The sequence below is a fragment of the Branchiostoma floridae genome, chromosome 15, assembly GCF_000003815.2.
Source record: "Branchiostoma floridae strain S238N-H82 chromosome 15, Bfl_VNyyK, whole genome shotgun sequence".
NCBI classification, from domain to species: Eukaryota; Metazoa; Chordata; class Leptocardii; order Amphioxiformes; family Branchiostomatidae; genus Branchiostoma; species Branchiostoma floridae.
The window spans coordinates 3,401,080-3,429,011 of record NC_049993.1 but is presented as its reverse complement, the minus strand read 5'-3'; the positions used below and the strand labels follow the sequence as shown (position 1 = coordinate 3,429,011).

Sequence of the window (27,932 nt, the reverse complement as noted above, 5' to 3'; positions counted from 1 at the left end):
AAAGCAAAGACAAACCATATTGGCTACGGCCAGGTGTCAGCTGGACATGCTTCATCGCTCTTGTATTTTTTTAGGAAAAACAATGACCACCAGGTTTAAATCCACCAAATATCATAAGACAAAAAAATATACGAAGGGCGAAAATGCATTTGTTATCATGACGCAGACATGACAAAAATCATGAGACTGAACATTGTCAGTAGTCATTGCTGTAAGCTTGCAAGGGGGTTACTGGATTGGTCAAACACGAAAGATGCACTCAGAAACTGATGATGTACTCCTTGGAGATGTCCTGCATGCCGTCTGAGCTCAGTGTGATGGTGACGCGGTCACGTACGAGCTCGTCTCCCCCGGGTACCGTCAGGATACACTTCGAGATGGCGCCTGTGCACTGTACCTAAGGAAAGAAATAATATTGTTTTATTTGCAAAAATCATGCCCGTGGGCTCATTGCATACACAGGCTCGTAAGTACATAAAATTAGTGTCTAATCAATTACACGATACTATGGATACTATTGTCGGGTTTGACTTCATCTTTGAAGGCAGTGGTTAATGAACTGCCCCACGTTCTGTATGATGGTGGTGTTTTGTGCTTTTCGTAGAAATGTAGTCTTTTGGTGATTATTTAGGTGGTAATAGCTTGGTAAAATAGGAAAGAACGTAGCGGATTTAATAGTCGTTTATGTCAAACTTATATATATATATATACAATTTCAGTTGTGAAGACATATTATTATATAGCCAGGTGACTTTGACTGATTAGAAGGCCCCAAGTACAATAGAGAAGATTTAGAAAAAATTACATCCAATACTGTAATGATACGAAATTCAATATCTTTTGTAGGAATTTTGCTTTCAAAATAACATCTGTATTATGTGACAAAGGAGAAATGTAAGTCTTCAAATGCATTTCTCATCAATTAGACAAATGAATTGAAATTATGATATAAGATGAATGTTTATGTCTCTTATTGGTTAGCGTGAAAAGGCTTATATGATGATAACGTTAATGATTGTATCGTAATGCCCGGCCATTTTCTTTAACCACTTTACAAAGAAGGTGCCTAAAGCAAGTAGCCAGACTTGACTACAATATGTACACCTTGGAGTGGAACATCAACGCTTTATCATAATAATCCTTATGGCAAATATAACATATAGTTTTAAACTTTAATATCATGATCAGTAGTCTAATCTAAAACAAAATAACAGGCTGTACCCTTTTACGGTAATCGTCTGATCCAACTATCTCTATCGTGGCCACGGTAGTGTCGTCGGTACAGACGAACGTGGCGCGCACGCGGTAGTTCTCCCCAGGGGCGGGATCACGTGGTCTGATTCGGACATTAGAGATCACGTGAGCACTTCTGTAGGAGATACTGAAGACAGGAAGCGTTTTGTTGACATTTCCAGGAGATACGACCATTCCTGGAACCGAGACCTCCTCACCAGTAGAAAACACGGCCTTCGGGACAACAAGCACCGGCTCCGGCGAAAACGAGTCAACCGTTCCCGTAACCTGAAGTACAGGTTGGAAAAGGAAGAATTGTACATATTAGCCTATCTATTATCAGCAATGTTATCTGTATCCAAAATACACGCTTACTTTCTAACTATCCCTGACAATGAGAAATCAATCCTATCATTATAATCAAAGAATCCATGCATTATAAAAGAAGTGGGTACATTCGTCTTCCACTGCTTAAAAAGAAAGTAAAACCCAACAAAACTAGTGTAATGTACACTTAAGTAGCACAGCATAGTCATAGTGCTTCCCTTATTATTATAACTCAATAGCCCAGGACCTAGATTTAGCTTTTACTAGTTTTAGACTAGAGTAGACACCTTTGATATTGTTTTTACCTTGTCTGAATTGTCACCTGCAATTAGCCCACGGGCAAGAATTTGCAATAAACTTTACTATTATACTAATTGTTGTTTATACCTGCAATTAGCACGCGGGCATGAACTTGCAATAGCATATTATTATATCCTCGATAACAGGACGTCCATATGGTCCCTCCATAGTATCTATGGGTAGGATAATTTTGTCCTTTCTAAACCCTAATTGATCATTTATTATGGGTAAAGATTTACGACGATATATGGTGTACTTCTAAAATCTGATGAATACAGCATATTCACGTCTTTATGAATTCCATAACATTGTCTAATTCTTTACAAATAGAATACAATGCCACTTGCAAGAATTTTTTTTTCTGGAGTGCTTATATCGTGTAAGGAAACTAGTTCAGGATACCATTTCACAGAGATCAGATGATGCTTCTTCTTCCGTTGCATTAAAGCCAATGGTGTCGCAGAACGCGTGAACGACGCCGAAACCTCCCGAACAGGCAGCCAGGACGAGAGTCCTCTCCACGTCTGTAGTGACAAAAATATGACTTACATATGATATCATATGTATACTTTCGCTGCTATATCCTTAACTTTGATGGCACCTACCATCATTTCAAATGCCTTATCCAGTATTCTTCCCTTCCGCTGTTATGTTGTTCAAAAAGGAACAAACAAACCCACCTGCAGACGGCGCCGAAAATATAAAGCTTGAGCTAAGGGGACAACCCGCCGTACGTGTTATTTGTCCGCACGTTTTTGAGGAGGCCACGTCCGCCATGCTTTTCTGAAAACGTGGGGAAGGGATGGGAAGAGCAGGGAGGGAGTCCGTCTCAACGCACTTCAGTCGCACTGTTGCGCAATGTGTAAGTTTGTGGTCTGCGCACTACGTCTCACCGTAAGCGGTTCCGTGCCATTGTCCGTTATGCGAGTGGTAAGTGAGTTGTAGGTACGATCTTTGTGCGATTGCCACGTTACCGGAGGCAGGTCGTACTTACACGGGATGCCTACGCATGGTCCACTTGCCTTGGCTGTACAGAGCACGCAAGTCGCCCGTACTGGCTTGTACGGGGTAAATCCACAGCCCGAAAGCAGAGAAAGTTCTGCATGCACGTGGATTCCGTAGGATTTTGTACGGAGGCGGTATGTCCCACTTACGGATACCAAAAGACTGCCCATGGCAAGAGCAGGGATAGAATAAGTCTCTCGCATTGTTGCGCAAGGTGTAAGTATGTGGTCTGCACGTCACACCTGGGTGTCATCGGCTGCATCCATCCTTCGTTGCGCAAGAGGTAATTAAGTTGCACGTGCTTACAACGGACGATCTCCGCTCGATTGCCACGTTACCGTATGCTAGCCATAGATACACTTTACATATTACCATAGCTCTACTCGTTGTAGGGGGCACGCGCGTCGCCCGTACTGGCTCGTACGGGTGTGATTTCGCAGCCCGAACGCATAGTAAGTGTTGCATGTACTTAACGTACTACAGAATGCCTGCGTGCTTGGATTCCGTGGAATTTCCGCCGAAGTTGGTACTTACCACTTAATTACGGATCCCAAAAGAGCCCGCATCTTTGCACGTAAACAGCACGCAGTTGCACATACGGCGAGTTGTGCCCTCACCTTAAAGACAACGATTTTTTATAACAACTATTTTAGAAAGCAAACCACAACGTAGATTGCTACTAGCAGGGATCTATTTTGTTCTGACCTGTGTGCGTCGTGAGGAATTGCGCTGCGTTGGCGACCTCGTTACAGATGGTTCCGCCCGTTGCAGAAGGGATGCTGAAGAAGGCGGCGCACGTGCCCTCTACCACCCGACTGACGCTGTCACACACGGTTTGAGCCACCTCCTCAGAAGAGTTAGCGGGGGTGGCCGGGACGACTATCTCAAACTGTCCGGCTCCACCTGTCGGGACAACACGGTACTCCATGTCCGGGGACAAAGACGAAGTGTCGGCAGCTGCGTCTAAACCTGTGGAGTTACGAATTTTCTCGTTAGTATACATACTATCCATAGATGCCGTTTATTACTAATCAAATTACATTTTAGATGCATAAGCAATCAATCACTAAATTAGATTAACGGTGGCTAAAGCCACGACCAGACTTACACGCATAAAAACAAAGACATAAACAAACGCGCGCGTGCACACACACACGCACACAAACACACAGACGCATAGACGAACGCACATACGCGTATTAAATGAAATACAAACTTTATTTATTAGATTTGAACAAACTTTAAAACAATCTACACACCTTTATAGCCAAACGCCTTGACAGTCACGTGGTTTGTTGCCTGATCACACCAGGTAACCCGGACGGGAATCCTGAGTCCCGACCCCGACGTCTCGGGATAATACTCCGTGGACGGCACGGTAGTCTCAAATGTTATGCTCTGGTAGGCTTCAGTAAACGATTCTCCATAGTCCTCACCACCGTAATTGTAGTCGTAATCATCCACCGAGGACGGCATGGTTGTCTGCCGTGTATTCTGGTATCCTTGGGTTACCGGCTCAACATTCTTCGCAGAATCCACTGCGATTTTTATCAGCCCGTCGTCTTGTGTTGGGGGCTCAGGTACCATTGTTGTTTCAGACGAAGGCGTTCCAGCTGACACGTCACTTGGCTCCAGGTCAACCTTAAAGTAGAGTGAGGGCATTATGGGGTCATCCTCATACGCAGGGAACATCCAACAGCCAAACTGCCTGTCTGGATGTACCCTGCTCTTTATACGTCACTCTTAGTTCTTGTGGACGTCCCCCCCCCAACCAGCTGTCAGCCAATCAGAGAATAGGCTTTCTGTTTTCAAAAGCTACCTCGCATGTATAAGGGTAACCTCATTAATATTTATAAGCAGGGCGGTAAGGAAATAAGGGTGATTGTTGAAAGAGCAGGGCACATCCAGACAGGCTGTTTGGCTGTTGGATGTCACCTGCGTAGGAGGATGTATGGGTTATTTGCGGGTAGATTCAACACCAAGTACAAAAGGGTAAGATTACGAAGGCAGCAGTATGCTATTCACCCTACTCTCCAAGCAGATGTTCGGCTCTGGTTTCTTTACATGTTTTGGGCCTTTTAATCGTTTTTTTCTCTATTTTGTGCCGTTTTCCCTACGTTTCGCGGTTGCCGAACATCTGCTTCGAGAGTAAATACACCCGACGTTAGGTTGGATATGTATCAGCCATAACAAAGATTGCCTTGGTAAAAGACAGCCTAGTCACAGTTCTTTCGTGGACAACATGTAGTTTAGATCTAAGTTCTAAACCCAGAGTTTACAGGGGCGCCAAAGTATTTGACCGAATCTTATGAGATTCGTACGAACATTATGTGATACGCACGAATCACTATGTGAAAACGCACGAACCTTAAGAAAATCACACGAATCACTATGCGAAAACGTACGAACTTTTTGTAATTCACACGAAGCACTATGTGACACACACAAACCTTATCCGATTTGCACGAACCTTATGCGAGATCGGCTGAACTCCGCCGGGTCACGTGACGTTACGTCATTCGAATAAAGTTCGTGCAAATCACATAAGGTTCGAACGTTTTAGCATAGTGATTCGTGTGTTTTCATACAGGTATGGAGACACCTTACCACCACGTTGAGCTCAAAACTGGAGTTCTGTGCCGAAGCGGTGACGTAGACTCTGTCATCAGTCCACGTGAACGTCATGGAGACTCCTGATGACGTCGACACGGATTGGACAAGATCAGTGTTCGTGTAGAAGCCGACAGTGATCTGGTCTCCACAAGCTGTGGTCTGGGTAAGGGACTCAACCGAGGTCGCAGCTCCTTCGTCTGTCTTACCTCCTTGAACCTATAAGTCCGTATATACAGAAGAAAGTTTGATTCATTATCGTCATCATCGGTCGACGTGCTTACACACGACGCGGTTATACCGCCCCTTACGGGGTGATATACCCTTTCAAATAGCTGATTACAAGACGGGATGCACCAGGTCTCCCGTCCGGGTGAATGATGTAAATCACCGTATGGCTGATACGAGACAGAGGTTCTTCAGGCTTTAATACTGGTGATTTTTACTGAATCACCAACTCCAGATAGATGATTTGTTTTATCGCACCATCGCACGATTGGTGGTTCTTTAACGTGCCTGGGGTGTGGCTCTCCCCAAACACGGGACCTCCATTTAACGTCCAATCCGAGGGAAGTTTAGATTACTGGTGCTGAATCGACCATAACTTTGTTATGGACAGAAAATATCCCGGACTTCTTACGCCAGAAGGAAGATTTAGTTGCTAATTGAGAATATTTCGAATTTCCCCCTTTGTGATGTGAACAGCAATATAATGTTGGATTTCAAAAGAGAAAATAATCATTGGAAGTGTAGGAAAAATTGCAGTTGAATGGTTATAATCTAGAAGGACACGCTATTGGATATGTTTCTTTTCTTTTATGGACGAACCTGTATGACATTGCCCTCCTCCGTGACTACCACCAGAATGTGGTCATCAGGGTTCACAAAGGTGGACACATCAAGAACACCTGTCGTAAAGAAACGAAGCAACTTTCTAAAAACAATCCGTACAAAATGAAATATTATAACATACATATGCATGTCCTTAGGCCAAGACCCTTTTTTTACCGTTGGGAGGGGTAATGAGTGCTACTATACACTTTCAAAACCTGCAATAACCCGTATTGTATACATCAGGTTGATTTTTATGTACGATACGAAGTTTTCATGTGTAGATTTCTTGGTGTGGTCAAGAGACCAAGTGTCATCATTGGAATGGCCCGAAACACAATATCACACATCAATATTTTTATATGTATAAAAGGAATAACAAAAGGCCTTTGCCTGGAAATGTAAACATCGTGCGTTCTCTTAAAAAATGAAGCAAACAATCGAAAATTAACACTAAGTTAATATTTTAGTGTAATTATTGCAATAAATGTGTTTTGCCCTGTTCGTCGTTTCCAAACACAATTTGTGCTTCAAACAAAACTAACATTATTAAATAGCTATAGAGAACTTGCCCGTTTCACAATGATCCCCTTCATAACCAGGAGCACAAGTACAGGTGTAGCCGTTTTCCCCATCCACGCAAGTTCCGCAATTTTCACACGGATTGGAGGTGCATTCATCTACATCTGCAGCGACAGACAAGAAGATTTGGGAAATTAGTTTGCTTGTAATGCTATTTAACATTATGCAATTAAATTTTAATTTCTGCCGCAATAAAAAATTAACTGCTGTTAAACATCTGATGATTTCACTTTGATAAGCATTTGTTTCATTTTCTGCGTGTTCTTTATAACATCCTTGACAAGTAATATTAAAGGAATGTGTAGGCACCGTAAGGCGTGCAAGACTATTAAAAGAACACACATGTAATCTACACAATGTACACGCAAGAGAATATTCAATTTCAATTGTCAAAAATGAAAATTTTCGGCTCTTTTGTAGGCACTTGCATGTCCAATCAATTTGTTTCATTAAAGTAACATAATTGAAACAATTTTCAAGGTAACAAAAAAGGTAAACAATAAGAAAGCTTTAATGGGAAAACTTGCCGGTTTGACAGTTGTCTCCTTCATATCCAGGAGCACAAGTACATACGTAACCGTTAACCCTGTCTTCGCAAGTTCCGCCATTTTGACACGGATTAGAAGCACATTCGTCTATCTCTGCAACGGCATGCAAGAAGGTCTGTAAAAACGCTTGCAATGGTATTTAACATGTTAAAAGTCTTCTTCAAGCTGTCAATAGTTAATAATCAAGGGATAATCAAGTATAATTGCCAATGAATTCGTTCTGCTTTCGGCATAGGCACTTGAATTTCAACTGTATTTTTATTTCAACCGTAACATGATCCAATTTTTCAACGCACAGAACAGAAGCTAAACGAACTACGAGCATATATAAAATAAAAATGTTAGACATATAAACATAAATAAGACAAAAGACTTTTCTGCTTACCAACACATGTGATGACATTTCCCTCGCCGCAGACACATTTCTGTCCGTCTTCTCTCCAGCGTTCTCCGAGCTACAGGAGTTTTGGAATTGGAACATATTACAGACGGATTTCCATATATCGTTACTGCTGCTTATGATTATGACACTGATTAAATATTGCCCCAAAATTTATCAAGAACAACCTATGTTTAATTTAAATTTGTAATACCTAGTGGCAGGTCGTGACATCGTGGTCTGTTTTTATTGGCTTTAAATTCTCACTCACGAAATTTCTTTTTTGTTTTCAAAAAGGAAAAAAAAAGATACATCAACGCGACGTACTGACCATATAGTAACGCCCTTCATTGTCGGTGCAGCCACACTGCTCTTCTGGAACACACTCTTGTCCACTTAGGAGGAAGCCAGGATTACATGTACAGCCCTCCACACAGCTCTGGGGACATTGCTCTTCTGAGTTGGGGTTCGCGCAGGTCGCAGGGCAGTAACTGGTACATGTAGAGTACTGGCTGTTCAGTGGACAGGCTTCAGCTGTTAATGTAAAAAAAAAAACATGAAAAAAGTCTTTATCAGTGAACGTCAGACAATTGTTTCAAATGGATATAAGGTAATTACAGACAACAAAAAGTACTCAACGTGTTTTCTTCGGGCATAAAATGACCTAGACATTAGGGAATGCGATATGTTTATCTATTTGTCTAGAAGTTTGATAGTGCTGTACGCTGCAGATGTCACTTGGTCGGTCCCAGTGTAGGTGTCCAAATATGAGAACGCCAACCTAAAGGCATCTGGCGCATATGCGACAACACACACACTGGTTCACCAAATCTACGTCAGACACACGAAGGGATATTCACAACGGTATATTCATATGCAGAAAGGTTTGGCACCGCACCCACCTCGTTATCAAGTCGGAAAATATCAGGTTTTATTTCACCCTAAAGAAAAAGGTTAAAACCAGCAGAAACATAAGTAAAACTTTAGATAGAACTTTAGTCGTGAAAAAGGAAATACGATCAATTGCATTACGGCAAAAGACATGTATAGCGACAACAGAAAACGTACGACATCGCTCTTCTGTCCGCCAGGAAAACGGCGCCACACCAGCTGCCCGACAGGCGGCAGCGTACGCCTCCAGATTCTGACACAGTCCCACGGCGTCTCCGCTCAACGCACACATGTCAAACACGCAGCTGGTGAAGAAACGTTCAGTATCCACGGTGCCGTGGCAGACACCAAACGGGCCGGCAGGATTTTTAAGGAGCCCGCAATTGTCAGAAGACTCCGCAGCTGCTTCGACGGCGTCGTTACAAGGGGGAGGCGGTGGTGGTTGCTGACCTCCTGGACAACTGACGGAAACAAATTTAATCAATAAGAAACTGTTTTTTTCAAGTCATGTTTCTACAAAATACCGAAAACCTAGTAAAAGGTTTGGCAAATTCTGGCAAACCGTCATAATTTCGCATTCATTTATTCAGTCATGTCATATTAGCTTATTAATCACTACTAAGAGAACATACGTCGCAGGGTCTGTGAGCCAACTGTTTCCGAAGGTGTTCCAGTCTCCAACAATGGTCCCGTCTGGTGTCATGTAGTCGTCGGTCGTGTCACCGTTATAGTTACCGCACAGACCACACATCTGTCCCCAGTAGTTGCCAGGAACCCAAACCTACAATTATGTGAAAAAGACTTTTTTAGCAATTCATTTCGTCAAGTTGAGTACTCACATTTTAACGCCCGGTATATATATATATATATATATATATATATATATATAAATATATATATATATATATATATATATATATATATCATACCTGTGACGCAAAAACGTTCGATACAGGCCGGGTGTGCCGGACCGTGTGATAACTTTCCGTATCACACAGGTTCTAAGTTGTAACAAACAGGCTTCCTTCGAGTAAATCGAACTATTTCGAACGGGCCGAATACGGCACGGTTGAAAATTCGAATACCGGATTCGGAAGTTAAAACTGCTGTTGTTACAATCTTTTGTTCGAGGACACAACGTTTTCTCACCTTCTGGTGCATTTCGCATCGAAATAGTTGTTTTCTCAGGTGGGTATGACATAGATAAGATACAACACGGTGTATTCCACATCACCTTTGGTCCCAGCCCCTCCCGCGGGTCGGATCACCCTTAGGCCTTCGGGCGATCCTTCCCGCGGTCGGGTTGGGACCTCGGGTGATGCGGAAGACACCGTGTTGTATTCTATACATATATATATATTTATATATATATATATATATATACCAGTCACATGCATAACACGTTGTTGCTGTTGACATGAATTCAGCGTGTTGAATACTAATAAAGTAACAACATTATCCATATTTACGTACCCCTACATGATGAGAACCATCGTAGCGGACTTCAACACTGAAGTTTGACAGGAAAACCCGGACAAACCAACCGCTCAGGCTGACTTCAATCGCACCACCTGCCAGGCTGAAGGGAAGCGAGTATGCCACTCCGCCAACCTTGTTGATGAAAGAAACATATTTCTCAGTGATATACAAAACGTAATCAGCTACATCATGACAACATTTCGTTTATTGGGATTGCGTTGTTGCCATGTAATTAATGATCAAAATTAAGCTAGATTATTTCCTCTCTTCGTTTCGTGTTACAGACGTTGACTAGTCGCAATGTATTCTACCGTAATATCTGCCATTACTTTGATACCATTTATTTCTCAGTCTGTAACATTTTACTGCATGCTGTTTTTCATATGCTAAGGTCTTGACTCAGGTTGTTTCACTGCAGGCGACGATTTCACTTTGAACATTGTACTTCTAACCCTGCTGTGTGAAGCAATAGAAGATGGAGACCGTTACTCACAGTGACAATCCTTCCTTGCTTGACTCCTATCACGAAGCCGTGGGCCTCCACGTATACTTCACGTACGGCAGAAACACTCGGATTGATCGGTACGTTCTGTGCCGTCACGGTAAAGTCGCTGCTGTTACCGCAGTCCTTAGCTAGGATGTACCTGCACGGTCCCTGGAAGTGGTGAGCTCCTCCGTCAAACGGGTAGTAGTGGGGATCGCCTGATGCACTGCAGTATGCCATGGCTTTGATAGGAACAAAGTTTTTTTTTTTTTTCAAAAATCAACTTTAATGAATTAGTCAATGGTATTTAACACGTTAATAATCGATTGCTTCGAAACGTCTAATAAATTTATCTAAGCAGCTTTTCTTCGTTTATATATCTTCTGGTATTAGAGAATTTCCCAAGAGAGTGGCTGCGCTTCCTTAATACTGACTAATGTACGTCGACAGTTAACAGTAAAGGAATAGTCAAGTCTAAGGCCCCATTCCACTAGACGGCGATCGCCCTGCGCTCTGACTGCGACCTACATAGGATATGTGTTACCTTCGCTTTCATACTTAACTGTACATGGTATCTTGTACAAAATGTGTCCGAGAAGACAACAAAACGCACAATGTGTAAAAAGATTCGTTTCTTTTCTATACATTTCGTTGAGCGATCTGTTAAATTTTAGGTCGCAGAGAGAGCGAGGCAAGAGTGCCGCCCTAGTTGAAAGGGGGTATACGTTCGTAATTGCCAAGGAAGGCGTTTTGCTTTAGTTGTAGGTACGTACTTTTATTTCAAATGGAATTATTTTCTACTTCAAATGTAAAATGATAACCTTCTTCGACGCACGGTGCAGTAGCTAAATATGAACCACGAGCACATTTTCCAGATGAATGTCAGATAATACAAACACGTGAATAAGACATAAGAATGTCCTGCTCACCAGCACATGTGATGACATTTCCCTCGTCGCAAACACAATTCTGTCCGTTTTCTCTCCATCGTTCTCCGAGCTACAATCATTTACGACATTTGAACAATTTATACAATTACTTGTATTCTTACTGCTGCCTATGATTATGATACCAATCAATTATCTCGGTTGCCCAAATATGAATTAAGTACAACTTATATACAGGTTGTAATACTTGTCGACAGATTGTGATATCGTGTCCTGCTTTAATTTGCCTTAGCCCTGATAACATCTGAGACTGTTTGTGTACTGCATGTGATCTGCCCGAATCCAGACACGATGCATGGCCGCTGTATTACTGTTCAGGGTATCTAAACAACTCGCAAACATTGACCATTGCAGTAGCTATATATATATATATAGTAAACGAGCAATCTTTCGAAAGAACGTTACCATTTAGAATTATTGAATTGTAGTTAGCCTGTTAGTTAGCTGTAAGACGGTGTCTGTATCCATATAGCTGATGTAACCGCCGTTCAGCGTAACACACCAGCTTCGCAGGCACGCGCGGCGCATTCGACCCCCCCCCCCCCCCTTCGTATTTTCAAAACGGCTTACTGTACGATCACCAAATTTGCAGGGGTTGTGCTCATCGAGATTTATAATTCCTGAAATTTTCATATCATTATGACGTAATACGACGTAATTATGACGTCATTAATTGATATTTTTGCCTTAGCCCTGATAACATCTGAGACTGTTTTTGTACTTCATGTGATCTGCCCGAATCCAGACACGATGCATGGCCGCTGTATTACTGCCCATGGTATCTTAACAACTCACAACCATTGACCATTGCATAGTAAACGATCCTCCTTTTTTATAATTATTCCATTGTCGTTAGCCTAGTTGGTAGCTGTAAGACGGTATTTGTATCTGTATCCATTTAGCCGGTATAATCGCCGTTTAGCGTAACACACCAGCTTCGCAGGCACGCGGCGCGGTAGCAGCTGGTTTTATTACACCGAACGACCCGTCACACCCAACGTTTGCACAAGATGCCCCTATTGTACTTGTTGATAACGGTGACAAACTAATGGTCTTTGATCTAGCTCAGAAATGAAAAATGCAGTTTTTTATGAAATACGTCCCTAGAAATATGGAGACGGTCCATCTGAGTAGGAGAATGTAGAAATTTTGTAAATCTTGAATTGCTAACCGCCCTGTACATACCCCCTGAAGTTGACAATGTACTGAACTAGTATAACGCTATACTACCAAACGCGCTTAATGCCTTAGAAATTGTAATTTAGCATCATTGGCACAATATTTGACTACAGGAGAGATCATTGTGGATATCTAAGCTTCCAAAAGTATTTTCCATGTAAATATGGACTATTCCAAGTCGTCCCCATGGCAAACAAGGGACTGGTCAAAACTAAAAATTGAACGAAACGGGCTACACTATCATAGAATGGGCAAAACATGTGGTCACATAGAATTCTATGACTTAGATTTTCTTCTTTGTGATTGCTCTACAAATTTTGAAATCATTTACTAAGGGTGGGTACCGGGATGCTGCACTGGTACAAAACAGGTTTTTCGTATTGGACCGATCCGGAAAAAACGGACCTGAAAAAGTTCGGTGGACAGGATGTTGGAGCTATTGGAAAATAAACAGATCATGTGATCAGACATTCACACGTTTTGAGGCTTACCTGTACGTCGAATAGAATAACAAGAGTGAAGTATACTATAGTATAGTCTGTAGTCATTTCTACAAATTTGTACAGTCAATCGCACAGAGGCAAATAGCCTTGTAGAACTTTGAATGTCATCGGTAGTCAAGTACTCCGTAAAGCAGATGTCTTTGTAGCAAAATGGACCATCGTTTTGAGAATCACAAGTTTTCACATACTGAATCAGGTACAGGTTCAGGTCCGGACCTCAGGACCTGATCCTCTGGACCTGAACCGGACCTGGATTTTCTGTACCGTTACCCACCCCTATTAGGCACACCCGTAGTTACAAGTAACTTATGTTTTATCCTATCAAGAAATAAAGTAACTTATGTTTTATCTTCAGGGGGTATGTACAGGAAGGTTAGAGTTTTACAATTGCCTAAATTTTGTGATTTCCGTGTTTATATAGATCACCTCCATATTTTAGAATGCGTATTTCAAAAAGTTTGTACTAATGCCCCCCCCCCCAATACACTTTCAATTTGTACTCTTAGTGTCTTGCGTTCTTAGAAAAAAAATCACAGGCACCGATTGCTCAGAGAGCGCAGCGTAATCATGTGTGAGCGGTGTGTTGAACGTTGTTGGAAGTCGGTATCGACCACGTCACAGTTCAGTTAAAATTGATGATTCTCTGAGCTATTTACATCTGATCCAGACCAATGACAATAGAGATAGTGAACGAACGGTACACCATTCTTTTGTGTTTAAACGAGATTTAATTCTCACCCAGAAAATGCCAGTCTATGATGTTTACAGAAAGAAAAAGGTCCATTAACGAGTACTAACCATATAGTAACGCCCTTCATCGTCGGTGCAGCCACATTGCTCTTCTGGAACACACTCTTGTCCACTAAGGATGAAGCCAGGGTTACATCTGCAGCCTTCCACACAGCTCTGGGGACATTGATCTTCAGAGTTAGGGTTCGCGCAGGTCGCTGGGCAGTAACTGGTGCATGTAGAGTAGTGACTGTTCAGTGGACAGGCTTCAGCTGTTACGTTAAAAACATGAAAAAGTCTTTATCAGTTAACATCAAACAAATGTTTCAAATGGATATAAGATACTTACAGACAACAAAAAGGACTCGACGTGTATTTTGCAGGCATAGAATTGTCTAAACATTAAGGTATTGGGTATGTTTATGTAAATATCTAAGAAGGTCTGTTTGTGGTTGTACGCTACAGAAGACACTTGGTAGGTCCCAGTGTAGGTCTCCAGATATGAGAACGCCAACCTGAAGGTATCTAATACATATGCGACAACACACATACTGGATCACTACGCCTACGCAAGACACACAAAGGAACAAGTAACAAGGGTATATCCACATGCAGTACCGTCTCGGACCGCACCCACCTTACCGCTCCAACGCCGCCTCGTTATCAAGTGGGAAAATAGCAAAAAATAGCAGGTTTCATTTCACCCTAAGGAAGAAGGTTGAAAACAGCCGAAACATAGGTAAAACTACATCTAGAACTTTAGCCGTGAAAAGAGTAATACTTAATTGCATTAAGACATGTATAGTGACAACAGGAAACGTACGACATCGCTCTTCTGTCCGCCAGGAAAACGGCGCCACACCAGCAGCCCGGCAGGCGGCAGCGTACGCCTCCAGATTCTGACACAGTCCCACAATGTCTCCGGTCAACGCACACATGTCAAACACGCAGCTGGTGAAGAACGGTTCAGGATCCACGGTACCGTGGCAGACACCAAACGGGCCGGCAGGATTTTCTAACAGCCCGCAATTGTCAGCCGACTCGGCAGCTGCTTGGACGGCGTCGTTACAAGGAGGAGGTGGAGTTGGTTGAAGACCTCCAGGACAACTAAAGGAGACAAATTCAATCAATACAAGTCATGTTTCGACTAAATTCTTCAAAACCTAGACTTCACCTAGTAACTGGTTCCGCAACTTCTGGGAAACCGTCATAAGTTCACGTTCATTAAGTCAGTCAAATCATATTAGCTTATTAATCACTACCAAGAGAAGAGAACTTACGTCGCAAGGTCGGTGAGCCAACTGTTCCCGAAGGTGTTCCAGTCTCCAACAACGGTTCCGTCTGGTGTCATGTAGTCGTCGCTCGTGTCGCCGTTATAGTTACCGCACAGACCACACATCTGTCCCCAGTAGTTGCCAGGAACCAAAACCTACGATTATGTGAAAACGAATGTTTAAGCAATTGATTTTGTCGAGTTGCGTATTCACATTTTAACGCCCGAGAGATTTATATATACCAGTCACATATATAAATAGTTGTTGCTATTGACATGAATTAAGCGTGTTAAATACTGATAAACTGCTAACATAATCCAATGCATATTCACTTACCCCTACTTGATGAGAACCATCGTATCTGACTTCGACACTGAAGTTCGTAAGGAGAACCCGGACAAACCACCCGCTCAGACTGACTTCGATCGTACCACCTGCCAGGCTGAAGGGGAGCGAGTATGCCACTCCGCCAACCTTGTTGATGAAAGAAATACATTTCTCTGTGGTACGCACAGCGTAATCAGCGACATCATTACAACATTTCGTTTATTGAGATTGCTTTGTTATCATGTAATCAATGTACAAAATGAAGCCAGATTATTTCCTCTCTTCGTTTCGTCTGACAGACGTTGCCAAGTGGCAATGTATTCTACCGTAATACCATTAATATTTGATACAATTTATTTCTCATGCTGCAACATTTTAATGCGTGTTTTTTTCATATTCTAAGGTCTTGACTCAGGTTGTTTTACTGCAGGCGACGCTTTTACGTAATAACCACGACTCACTTTTAACACTGCACTTTTAACCCTGCCGTGTGAAGCAATAGAAGATGGAGACCGTTACTCACAGTGACAACCTTTCCTTGGTGAATCCCTACCACGAATCCGTGCGCCTCCACGTATACTTCACGTACGGCAGAAACACTCGGATTGAGCGGGACGTTCTGTGCCGTCACGGTAAAGTCGCTGCTGTTGCCGCAGTCCTTAGCTAGGATGTACCTGCACGGTCCCTGGAAGTGGTGAGCTCCTCCGTCAAACGGGTAGTAGTGAGGATCACCTGATGCACTGCAGTATGCCATTGCTGTGATAGGTACAGAAATGTTTAAAGATCCACTTTAAGAAATTATTTATTTAAAAAAAAAACTCTAAAAAAAAAAGAAACCGCTGCAACTCAAATACAGGATTAAATTGATTTGTAATGTATTTGTGAGGGATCCAAAGCTAATCCAAATAAATATATATTCTTTGAACATTAACATTCTGCCGGCACGAATAAGAATGTACATTATAACGTTACAATGTGAATTGTCTAGGGGATTTCTTCGATGAATTGTGAATTCCAGCTTTTAGGGAATTTCGGTGGAGTTCAAGTGATAAACTCACTACGCAAATTTTAAAATGAGATAAAACGAATGTTCTAACCAGGTTCACAGCTTGTTCCGTCGCCGTTGTATCCATAGTTACAGTGACATCCCTCCCTACCGCCCTGAACCCCGCACCAAGCGTTGACGTCACACTGGACCTCCCTGCACTCTATATTCTCGGTGCTGACACATTCGCAGATACGGTCACAGCCAACTCCCCATGTTTCGCCAATCTATGAGATATTAGGGTAATTTATTTTCAAAGATGAAAATCAAACCACTGGTATCAGCGCTGGCGATGGGAATAACTTTTACACTGGCAAGAAAAACTTTCTTAACCTCACGCCCTGGCTAAGGCCTACGTCATATTTCCTACCAGGGGCCCGGCCGGGCTGTTTGCGGAAACGAAAAATTTATGTTTATGACAATAAATATGCACAGTGCATGCTGTTGAATTATTTTCGGTCCGTTTTGTGTTGTTGTTGTCTTTTATATCATACGTATCGTTCTCGAAAGCTGCCCGGCCGGGCCCATTTGTGGAAATGTGACCTTAGCCTAAAACCGCAATGATTACACTTCACAGATAGGCGAAAACCAGTTTGCTCTAAGCAAGTGACCTTTCAAAATTCTACAGTGAACAGTGATTCCAAAATTCTCTGCTCTATGCCGACATCGGCCCCATTACAGATCAGTGAAGGTTTATGACTTTCTAGACAATGGCACACTTAGATACCATTATAGAGGATCTGAAATGATCCAGTTGGACCTTCGGTTACCTATTTGCTTGCTGTGTTGGGGTGATAGAACACACTGTTTTCAACCCGTTCAAAAGGATCAAGATCGAAGAACGTGTACTGACCATGTAGTAACGTCCTTCATTGTTGGTGCAGCCACAGTGTTCTTCAGGAACACACTCTTGTCCACTAAGGACGAATCCAGGGTTACATTTACAGCCTTCTCCACAGCCGAGTAGGCATTGCTCTTCAGCATTGGGGCTCGGACAGGTTGCAGGGCAGTAGCTGGTGCATGTAGAGTACTGACTGTTCGATGGACAGACTTCGGCTTTTAAAAACGAAACAATTAACAGTTTTGATTAGAAAATTGATTATAAATTAAGGCACATCACAGACAAGCGCTAAATCTTAACCCTTTAGCTGTACAACATTCACTGGTGTGTGTAACGTTAGATTCTATGACAAGCTTAATCACCAGTAAAATAACCCAACCAACAATACATTTGAATTTCCAATAAAAGCATATTTCTTCACAAGGTACCGTGCAAGAGCAGGGCGAAAACAACTTTCGCTTACGTTAGAAAAAAATCGAAAGATAGCGCAAAGACGAGGATCGTCTATCAAAACATTAAGATAATACATTAAAGGAAGAAATCAGAATTAAGCAGGTCATAAAATACAACCTTGAAGATAAATTTGGAAGGGGCTAAAATTGAAGACATGGGAAAAAATAACAATCATCACACCCTTAAGATGAAATATAATAGCTGTCAAGAAGGTGTAAAAAAATGAGTGTGAAAAAAAACTTGACTTGTAAACATAACCATATCATAAATGGAAGAAATTCCAAACATGCCTGATGGCATCACTGAGTGTGATGGCAACAATGTCACAGACAACTTACGACATCGCTCTTCTGTCCGCCAAGAAAACGGCACCACACCGGCTGTCTGGCAGGATTCGACGTACGCCTCCAGATTCTGACAAAGTGCTATGGTGTTTCCGTTCCATGCACACATGTCAAACACGCAGCTGGTGAAGAAACGTTCAGGATCCACGGTACCGTGGCAGACACCAAACGGGCCGGCAGCATTTGTAAGCAGCCCACAATTGTCAGTTGACTCGGCAGCTGCTTGGACGGCGTCGTTACAAGGGGGAGGCGGGGGTGGTTGCTGACCTCCTGGACAACTGACGGAAACAAATGTATAATGAAAACAAAATTGCATTTAAAAAAAACATGTTTCTACGATATAATAGCAGACCTAGAGTTTGCCTCGCAAGAGGTTTTGCAAATATTTGGGCGCTGTCATAATCGTTTGTTTAATCAGTCTGTCAAATCATATTAGCTCATTAATTACTATCAAGAGAACGTACGTTGCAGGGTCGGTGAGCCAACTGTTCCCGAAGGTGTTCCAGTCTCCAACAATGGTCCCGTCTGGTGTCATGTAGTCGTCGCTTGTGTCGCCGTTATAGTTACCACCCAGACCACACATCCGTCCCCAGTAATCGGCCGGAACCACCACCTACAATGATTTGGAAGGAGTTATTTTCACATTTCAGTTAAGCTTCTCGACCTTCTGTCAGGTTGAATAAGCTTGTAGCGATAAAATCTACAATGACAACTATTCGTTTGTATGTGTATTGACAGTTTTAGTTGTCGTGCATTTTAGTTGCCTTCGATGTTGATAGAGATACATCATGTTGAATATCAATTTATAATATTATTCAGACTGACTTACCTTGACTTCATGCGAACCATCGAAGCGGACTTCTACGCTGAAGATTGACAAGAGAACCTGGACAAACCGCCCGCTCAGACTGACTTCGACCGTACCACCTGCCAGGCTGAAGGGGAGGGTGTGTGGCACTCCGCCAACCTTGTTCATGAAAGAACAATGCAGATCTTTAAAAGGTAAGTTGAAGAATGAATGGCTCTAATTCATTGTTCCAAGATTTAGTGAATCCATAGTATTTGTATTGATATCATACAAATTTATATACGATCAATACATTCTCTCCTACGCTCTGATTGATATGAGTAAGGATGAATTAAGAGAAAAAACTAAGCCTAGGTCGGTTGCGATTTACGCAATCGTACTCTAAAGTAAATGATTATAGTTTTTAGTAGTTTATAATTTTAATTGGCGAAGGTCGATATCAAGACAACTATCTTGCACTTCATTACCGGTATCCCTTTTTTGTTATTTTAAGAACCCAATTATATGCGCGTTTCTTCTGAAGTACTGATAAGGAATCGTTTTACTCACAGTGACAACCTTCCGTTGGTGAATCCCTACCACGAATCCGTGCGCCTCCACGAATACTTCCCGCACGGCTGAAACACTCGGGTTTGACGGGATTGGTACGTTCTGTGCCGTCACGGTAAAGTCGCTGCTGTTGCCGCAGTCCTTAGCTAGGATATCACTGCTAGCCCAGAAATGCGTCATTCGACCATTCTTGCGTCTTATAGAAGCGTTGGATTAGGGATTTGCGTCATTTGTTCATAAGACGCAGCTCTGTTGCGTCTTTTTCTGAGCAGCTTTAAAAGTGCGTCATTTGTCCATAAGACGCAGTTCTGGTACTCCCAGTTGACCAGATTTTGCGTCTTTCTGAGCAGCTGTTTATGGACGTAAAATGCGACATTTGTCCATAAGACGCAGTTCTGGTTAATCCCAGTTGGCCTGAATTTGCGTCTTTCTGAGCAGCTGTTTATGGACCTAAATTGCGACATTTGTCCATAAGACGCGGTTCTGGTTAATCCCTGATGGCTGGATTTTGCGTCTTTTTCGTGCAGCTTTTTATGGACTACAGTTGGCACTCTACTTGGCAAGCCTGGCCGTCAAGGCGCGTGCGAGCGCCATGGGGGATCGGGAAAGCGTGTCATTTTGCCGGTCTATAAACTCCCGAAGGGTTTTATGGACCGCGCCTACAGTTGGCGCTGTAAGCGTAGCCGACAAGGCACGTGCGAGCGTCAGGGGGGCAAATCGCTTTTTCTGCCGGTTAAATTCTTCCGAAGGCTTTTATGGAACCGTAGGGTTGGCACTGTGAGTGTGGCCGACAAGGCGCATGCGAAGGGAATCGGCCAACATGGCTATGGACCAAATTGCGACGTTTGTAAATACGACGCAGTTCTGGTCACTCCCAGTTGGCCAGAGTTTGCGTCTTTTTCCGTGAAGCTGTTTATGGACGTTTATGCGAGCGCCATGGGGGATCGGGAAAGCGTGTCATTTTGCCGGTTTATAATCTCCCGACATGGCCCCGCCACGGACAAGAGGAGAACGTCTAGCGCTACTGCTGACCGTACATGCAGCATTCTCTGTGGTTATGAAACGATCTTTCGGCGTACGAACCTTCCGCGCATGAGATCGTGGCCGCCCCTGAACATGTGGCCATGTGGTGAAACGGGTCAAAGATAACGAAGAACAGCAGATGCGGTTGTCTTAAAACAATCTGATTTGACCCACCGAGACGTGATACACATCCAGAAGTTATGTAACTACGAACGCGGAAAAGTTACAAATGGGCAATTTCGGACATTTGCAGTTAAAACGGACATTGACAATCTGGGGCAACAATTAAGGCCTGGTCACAATTGCAAGATTGTCGCCGTCTAGATTGCAATTCTTTGAATGACGGACGTGGAAAAGCGACAATTTCTTGGGAAACTGCGACAAATGCCCATTTCCAGGCCCACACGGGTTTTAATGGGTGTGTAAAATGCCGCCGTCTGTTTTCACCCTCACGCCCCACGCTGTTCAATGCACACTTCACACCTACTATCGCGCATGTTGCAACATCCAGCTGGATGTACCCGCCGAGGGACCGGTATTTCTATATATAACGTTAGATAATATATGCACTCGTCCACCTTTCTTTTTGTTGTTATGGATTGCGTTGCGTTGCTATGTGGTGATTGGCAGCGGCACACATCTTGTCTGTATTTGTTAGTGGGAGTGGCTAGCTAATCTCGAACCAGATCCACGGTGCGTAATGTATAGCCCCCGGTGCCCGTTTGACTCCCTTAGCCGGCTATACTCCTTGGCCAGCTTTGATACTATCTTATGGCACCGTAGGATCTGCTTGGAGATTAGTGGCTAGCTACAATGAGTGAAAAGGACATTACGAACCTCAGGTTCCCATTTAAATACATAGCCTCCACCAGATTTGGCCTTTCTACGTGGGTACGGAGATTGTAGAGGGCCTGCATGCCTTTTTCCGTTAAGCGTTACGAGCCCATTTTAATTCGCCGTTAATCGTTACCGACCTGCAATAATTCAACGTGAATCGTTATCGGTATATTTTCGTTAAGGGTTATTGGTCGTTTTAATTCAACGTTAATCGTTATTTGTTATCCGCCGCCAGAAATTCATCGTAACAAGTCACGAAGTCAAATGCCAGATAGAGTCCCTGAAATGCGGGAAATGGTGTTTCAAAGGGTTCAGATTTCAAAATTTCCCGGCCTCCCGCCCATCAGCACTGGCCATGGTAAAAATATTGCGGAAGCGTCGCCCTCAAAAACCTTTTCATTCATACAGATTTCAGTGTCAAATTTAGCTTAGTTTCAGGTAAAATGTACTCCTCGAATGCAGAAAATGGGGGTTCTCCGGACCTCCCTTGCGACGCGTCGGCTTGCGCCTTTGGCGCTCACGACGACATGGGGAAAATAGGGGTCGTGGGTCGTCGCCCAAGAAAATTTTTCTCTCTAATAAAACTTTGATGTCATTTATGCATATGATAGCTTCCTCTGACAGCAAAATTTGTCATTCAAAATGCAGGAAATGGTGCTTCAGACGGTCCAGATTTTGAATTTATCTTGTTTATCTTATATCGGACTTATTTTGCAACGTCTCGTGCCTTCCGAGCTCGAAATGGTAAAAAGATGTCGGGGGTGGAGGTCAAAGCTATAGCCAGGTGTAATTTTCATAAAAAATGCCATTAATCTAGCTTAGTCTGTCCAAACAATTGCCGAATGATGCAGGAAATAGCATTTCAGAGGGCCGTTATTTTCCCAGGAGAGCATGCCAAAAAAAAAAAAATTGCTGTCGCCACCTCTGTAGCGAGAGCACTGCCCCAGGGAAGCAAATGTCGAGCGGTCGAAATGGCCAGGTGGTCGCTGAGTGAGCACACCTGGCTAAATAAATAAATGAATGAAATGAAATGAAAATGGCACCTTTTCTTTGTCACAATGTCATTTAGTCAGATATTTTCACCCATTGTGATACCCTAATCAAGCGTTGTACGAATAGGAATGCGCGTCAATCATTACAGTTATGCTTTGTAACCCCTTCTGAATTTACCGTTAAGCGTTACTGGGCCTCCTGAATTTACCGTTAAAAGTTACCAGGCCTCCTGAATTTACCGTGAAGCGTTACCGGGCCTCCTGAATTTACCGTTAAGCGTTACCAAGCCACCCCCAAGTACACACAATTTTGGAAATTGGCCAGGGTAGTCAGCTTCCATATAAGGCCCCCTCCGGTAAATATTATATCCTAATTTTAAAAGTCAGTAATTGATATCAGCCATTTGGCGCCTGCTGTGGCTATTACAGCCAAACCTGCCCAAGGCGACCACCCGGGGGACCGGAAAAAAGCGGTCGAAATGGCCAGGTGGTCGCTGAGAAAAGGTGGTCGATTGGGCAGGTTTGACTGTATATATATGGTGTATCCATTTTAGATGATATGTAAGTTATCCTACACCATGTACATACAAATGTTCTTTTTTTTAAATTTGTATTGTTTATGTGTTTGTCAGCAGGGCTAGCCCTTTGTAATAGCCATAGGCTAGTTGGGCAGCCCTGGCTGTGTGTTCGGTGCAGCCAAACCAATAAATAAATAAATATGGTGTATTTTGCCAGCCAGAAGGTGCCCTATGTGTTGAGAAATGAGGCTCCAAGCAGAGGTTAGGCTCCGGCTGTTTTTTTTATCGTTTTCAGTCGTTTTTTTCGGGCTTTCTATCTTCTATTGTAAAAACCTAACATGAGAGAAAGAGTATGGTAACACCGGACAAAAAGGTTGAATGTACTGGTCAGCGATCACAACAGGAAACTCTAGCGCAGCGGGGTGAGAAACACTTGGCTGGGCTGCGCGCATTTCGCACGTACGTGGTAACGGCTGTAATGTGTCCAAGTCATTAGGTTTATGGGGGATTGAAAGTTCCGCGTGCCGGCATACGTTGTTAGGTTTTGACAATACAAGATACAATACAAAATAAAAAGCCCGATAAAAACAGCCGGAGCCTAACCTCTGCTTGGAGAGTAGATTAACGTGGTCGAGGCGCGGCCGGCCAAAACATCTGGTAGCAAATTATTGATTTTATTCCCCATACAAAAGCCAGCGTAGCCAGTCTGGTAGAGAATACCCATTATCATGTCATTTCAACAATCATAATGGCAACCCGCTGCGTCATCGGGGTGACCCCGGTACATGTATTTCATAATACTATTTAGTAGGGTCACACTCGTTGTGACATGACGCTTGTCGATGATTAAAGGACATGAACTTTTAGTTTGAAATCCGTGTCCGTCTCGCCTTGCGGCTCGTCACTTTCCTTCCTTATAACAAGGCCGCTTGTCTAAGATGACCGAATCTCTCTACTACTAGTAGGTCCCTGGCCGCGGGTGGTCTTCTTATACAAGTGTGACTGTATATGATAATAAATGCGTTTCTTTTCTTTTCTGTACATTTTACTGGTACTACAGCCTACAAGCATACAATGTTGATGTGTACTTTGGTGACAGATTATAGATCCCATCATTCCCGTGTATAAAACAACTAAAGCTTTAAGTAAAAGGCTGGCGTTTAGTACATTTATGAATTTATACGTTTTGTTCTTATCAGTTCAATCATGCTATCGCTGGCTGTTTCTTTCTGCCGCGTTCCTAGCGCCAGTGTTGAATGGAACATCTTTGCTCGCACTGTTGTTGTTTTTTCTGTCGCGCGCGGAAGAGCTCCTAATGAGTTCCCGATGACGTCTGAACTCCTATTTTCTTTCGCAGTCTTCCACGCATAATTTTGCATCCTTATTCGTGGCTTATTGAAGTATTTCTGACATATTTCTGAGTCTGAAATTTTTCTAAACGCTAACGCTAACAAAAAAGGCTTTTATAGTAACGGCTACATTTCTGCCCAAACATATGGTTTACTGTGTTCTTTTCGCGCCAAACTTCCAACACATGGTTGTGATTACCACCTCCTGTGCTGGTCCACGACTCGCAAACTACATAGTAACACGTCAAGACAAGCCAATGATAGTTCTTTCAACAGTAGCAGTTGAGTGTTGAATGATATCCAATCATGAACATTCATCTGTGTGGAAATATCTAATATCCTTGTCAACATTTTCTGAAAACCTGTATAATTAATACCTATTTACCTCTGTTCTAATGTCTGTTTTGCTGAATTGCTGTACATAATTTAGACTATCTAATTCTAAAGGGGTATGAAATGCACTTATCACTAGCTAATATATTGCGATATTCTCAAAATTGTACTTACAAAAGTCGACAGCCAGTCGTCTTGTCCTTTGATTTGACTGATCGTGCCGCGGCGAAAAATCGGAAATTCCAAGAGTGACGCTTCCCTGCTATCTCTCCCTATTTTTTAAAGTTTATCAAGCGCCTACAAGTTTTAAGTATAACATGGAGAGAAGCAGAAACTGAGAGCACACAGTTCCTAAAATTCAGCACCAAAAAGATTGCACAAAGACATACAGAATTCCTTCACAGCCGCCTCCTTCCACATTTGAACAACAGAAGCGTCAGGATTCGTGGTGTGCCTTTTCCGCGACATATGTCTTTTCAATCCCGGCAGTCGTGCATATAATGTTCCACAGACATGACAGAAGTGTGGCCCCGTATGCCATCTCCTCAGATGCTCGGCTATCTTATAGCGAGCCGTTGACCGTGTTGAGCAGAATGGGAAAGGACAGTAGAAATGTCCTCCATCTCCAGGACTGTACAGCGAAATCAATATTTCGCATTCTGTAGGTTGTTTTCTTGAATCAGCCCTGAGTTCAATGAGGCTGTTACCCCATCGTGACGTCTCGTCGTGAGTGAAAATCTCCACTGGTCGCAGCAATAGCTCTCCAGTTGTCGAATGGTGTACGAAGACTGGATCTCTATCGGTCATTCTGTCCTAGACCACAGCGTAACAATGTTTGACAGTGGTCACTGAGTGGTGTAAACTCCAACACCGTGACAGGGCTTTTCTGCTTTTTCGCGCCAACTGCATAAACAGTTCCCATGTGGTCACACGCTGGCTCGGGCTACCGGAAGTGGACTCGTCCCCCAATGAACATCTGTGTGTTCACATTACGATGTGTTCTCTAAGCAGAGGTTAGGCTCCGGCTGTGTTTTTTTTACCTTCTAGGCCACGAGAGATAAAGAAAACGGTACAAAATAGAAAGCCCGATAAATACGCCTAACAAAAGATTCTTAAAAAAGACAGCCGGAGCCTAGTCTCTGCTTGGAGAGTATGTTCACGATTCTATTCAGGTTCGAGCCGCAGTAGCCGTGCCACAGTTATCTCCAAGCAGATGCTACGGCAGCATAAGCTAGTATCAACAGCTGCCAGAGGAGGGAAGCTTGCTTAGCCTTAGGAGTGTGTATGTTATCGGTGCTCGTTTGACTGCAAATACACCCGATATATTATATTATATCATATCATATCATATCATATCATATTATACTATATGCGTGTGACGCGAAAACGTTCGATACGGGTGTTCCACGACCGTGTGATAACTTTCCGTATCACCGCGGTCGGGCTGGTACCTCGGGTGATACGAATACACCGTGTTGTATTATATATATTATATGATATGATATCATATCATATTATTACATGCCATCTTTTATATTATCTTATGGCACCGTAAGATCTGCTTAAGGTGGGGTCACATATGCGTATGTATTCAAGTCCGTTTGAGGTGCGTTTGAAGCTCTTAGTCTCTACCAGGCTCCACAGGTCGCGGAAAAAAATAGTACAAATAGGACAAATATAGATACATAACATGCCAGATGAGTTAGCTGACCGAGAAGTATGGTTAGCGACCCAGCTAACTATTCTGACATGTTACCTGTTTACGTTTGTCCAATTTCTATTATTTTACAACGACCTGTGGAGCCTGGTGAAGGCAAGTACTCACATGGGCGCCTCATACGGACTAACATGTATACGCAGGTGTGACCCCGCCTTGAAGGTGGGTTTACACCTGCGTATATTTTCAAGTGCGCGTGAGTTCCGCATGAAATTTTGTCAATACGCGGCCGAACGCCCAACATTTGGAATTTTTTTTGGAATGAATTAAATTGTACGTCGAGCCCATCTGGCGTTTGAATTACGACTTCAGCGTTTTCATTTCGCATGAGATGCGTATGATTGCAACTGAAATGCGCAACAAAATTTTCCGTACTGCGAATAGAGTCGTATGGGGTACGTATGTTGGGCGTTTTCCGGACGCACACAACGTCTACCGACCGCATGCCTGACGCACCTGGTGCTATTAAACTGCATTCCAAACGCAATTCAGGTGTGTCAGAGGAACAGTTTGTGTCACATATACTTTTGTTTGCGAGCATTACCAATAAAGTATTTTTGTTAGAGGAACCCTTTGTACTACGTATGCCTTTGTTTACAGGCAGTGCAAGTAGAACATTGACAAGTAAACATTGAAGAGGTTTTTTTTATTCATTTGCGAAGCAGTAAAGCAGTGACACTGTTCTTATACAGAAATGTGGGCCATCATTTACCTTAAGAAATTATGTGCACTGTTAAGATTGTGTTTGTTTTCACTTTGTCCTTAATGATTTCACCTATCATCTTAGTATTTCATATACTATAAAAATCACACTCATACACACCACAAAACGTATTCAAGATCTTTATCAAACACGTAAATTAAACAATTATGAAACCTTACGCCCTCTTTCAAAGTTGTAATATGGCTCTATATTACACCTTTATATCATGTGGTTCTACACACACAAAGAAAGTGCCATTATCAGCAAATTAAGTCAAATATCTGTTACACAAAATGGCACGTGTGTCACACAAATTGACCCAGTGCTTGAGCAGGTTCCTCTACATCTTCCCGTCCCTGGAGGCTCTGTTGGGACCAGTGTCCTGCATTCATGGTGTCCTGTTGTGACCATCTCTCCATGCCCCCGGTACAAATTCGTCAGTCCTGGCCTGGATCTGACATCATAAACCGGAAGATTAAAAAAAATCCCTATCGACCAGAGGGTTTGTCCATTCTGTCCAGAGCTAATAGAAGACGAATATCACTTTATGGTTGTATGTCCCAAATATTCCGATATACGCAATTCTCTATACAGAAGGCTGTCATTTTGTACACAAGGATTTATCCAAATGGACCTGAAGTGCAAATTCAAATACATAATGACATGTGACAATCCTTGCATGGCAGATATAGGAAAATATATCAAAGAAGGTTTGTAATTGTACCTCGTACAATTGTTGTGCAATAAAGTTATATACATCTTGAGATGACTTTTTTTTTGTCTGGAGTCAGA

At 42.8% G+C, this 27,932-nt stretch overlaps 2 protein-coding genes across 2 annotated transcripts in view; both read right to left on the bottom strand.

Moving 5' to 3' along the window:
- Positions 1 to 259: 259 nt before the first annotated feature.
- On the bottom strand, positions 260 to 7,528 carry LOC118432188. Its single transcript, XM_035843717.1, has 9 exons — positions 7,416 to 7,528; positions 6,879 to 6,992; positions 6,304 to 6,383; positions 5,473 to 5,694; positions 4,125 to 4,506; positions 3,571 to 3,834; positions 2,263 to 2,384; positions 1,222 to 1,521; positions 260 to 397 (listed from the first exon to the last, which is right to left on the bottom strand). Exons 4-9 carry the CDS (start codon positions 5,548 to 5,550, stop codon positions 260 to 262), a joined length of 1,284 nt encoding a protein of 427 aa, XP_035699610.1. The 5' UTR covers positions 5,551 to 5,694; positions 6,304 to 6,383; positions 6,879 to 6,992; positions 7,416 to 7,528.
- Positions 7,529 to 8,751: 1,223 nt separating this feature from the next.
- LOC118432187 (IgGFc-binding protein-like) overlaps positions 8,752 to 27,932 on the bottom strand; it is a 71,485-nt gene continuing 52,304 nt past the window's right edge. Inside the window, exons 13-23 of the mRNA XM_035843716.1 lie at positions 19,669 to 19,821; positions 19,141 to 19,278; positions 18,776 to 18,924; positions 18,306 to 18,589; positions 17,527 to 17,729; positions 16,726 to 16,900; positions 16,152 to 16,384; positions 10,180 to 10,317; positions 9,339 to 9,487; positions 8,923 to 9,167; positions 8,752 to 8,756 (exon numbers count right to left, since the gene is read on the bottom strand). Coding sequence (XP_035699609.1) covers positions 8,752 to 8,756; positions 8,923 to 9,167; positions 9,339 to 9,487; positions 10,180 to 10,317; positions 16,152 to 16,384; positions 16,726 to 16,900; positions 17,527 to 17,729; positions 18,306 to 18,589; positions 18,776 to 18,924; positions 19,141 to 19,278; positions 19,669 to 19,821 — 1,872 coding nt within the window. The remainder of the gene's footprint in view (positions 8,757 to 8,922; positions 9,168 to 9,338; positions 9,488 to 10,179; positions 10,318 to 16,151; positions 16,385 to 16,725; positions 16,901 to 17,526; positions 17,730 to 18,305; positions 18,590 to 18,775; positions 18,925 to 19,140; positions 19,279 to 19,668; positions 19,822 to 27,932) is intronic.

Coding starts and splice junctions, on each gene's coding strand:
- LOC118432188 (XM_035843717.1), bottom strand. CDS start 5,550: ATGACGTTCACGTGGACTGATGACAGAGTCTACGTCACCGCTTCGGCA. Junction 3,835..4,124: donor CAAGGCGTTTGGCTATAAAG/GTGTGTAGATTG, acceptor GTAACTCCACAG/GTTTAGACGCAGCTGCCGAC. Junction 398..1,221: donor CAGACGATTACCGTAAAAGG/GTACAGCCTGTT, acceptor TTCTTTCCTTAG/GTACAGTGCACAGGCGCCAT.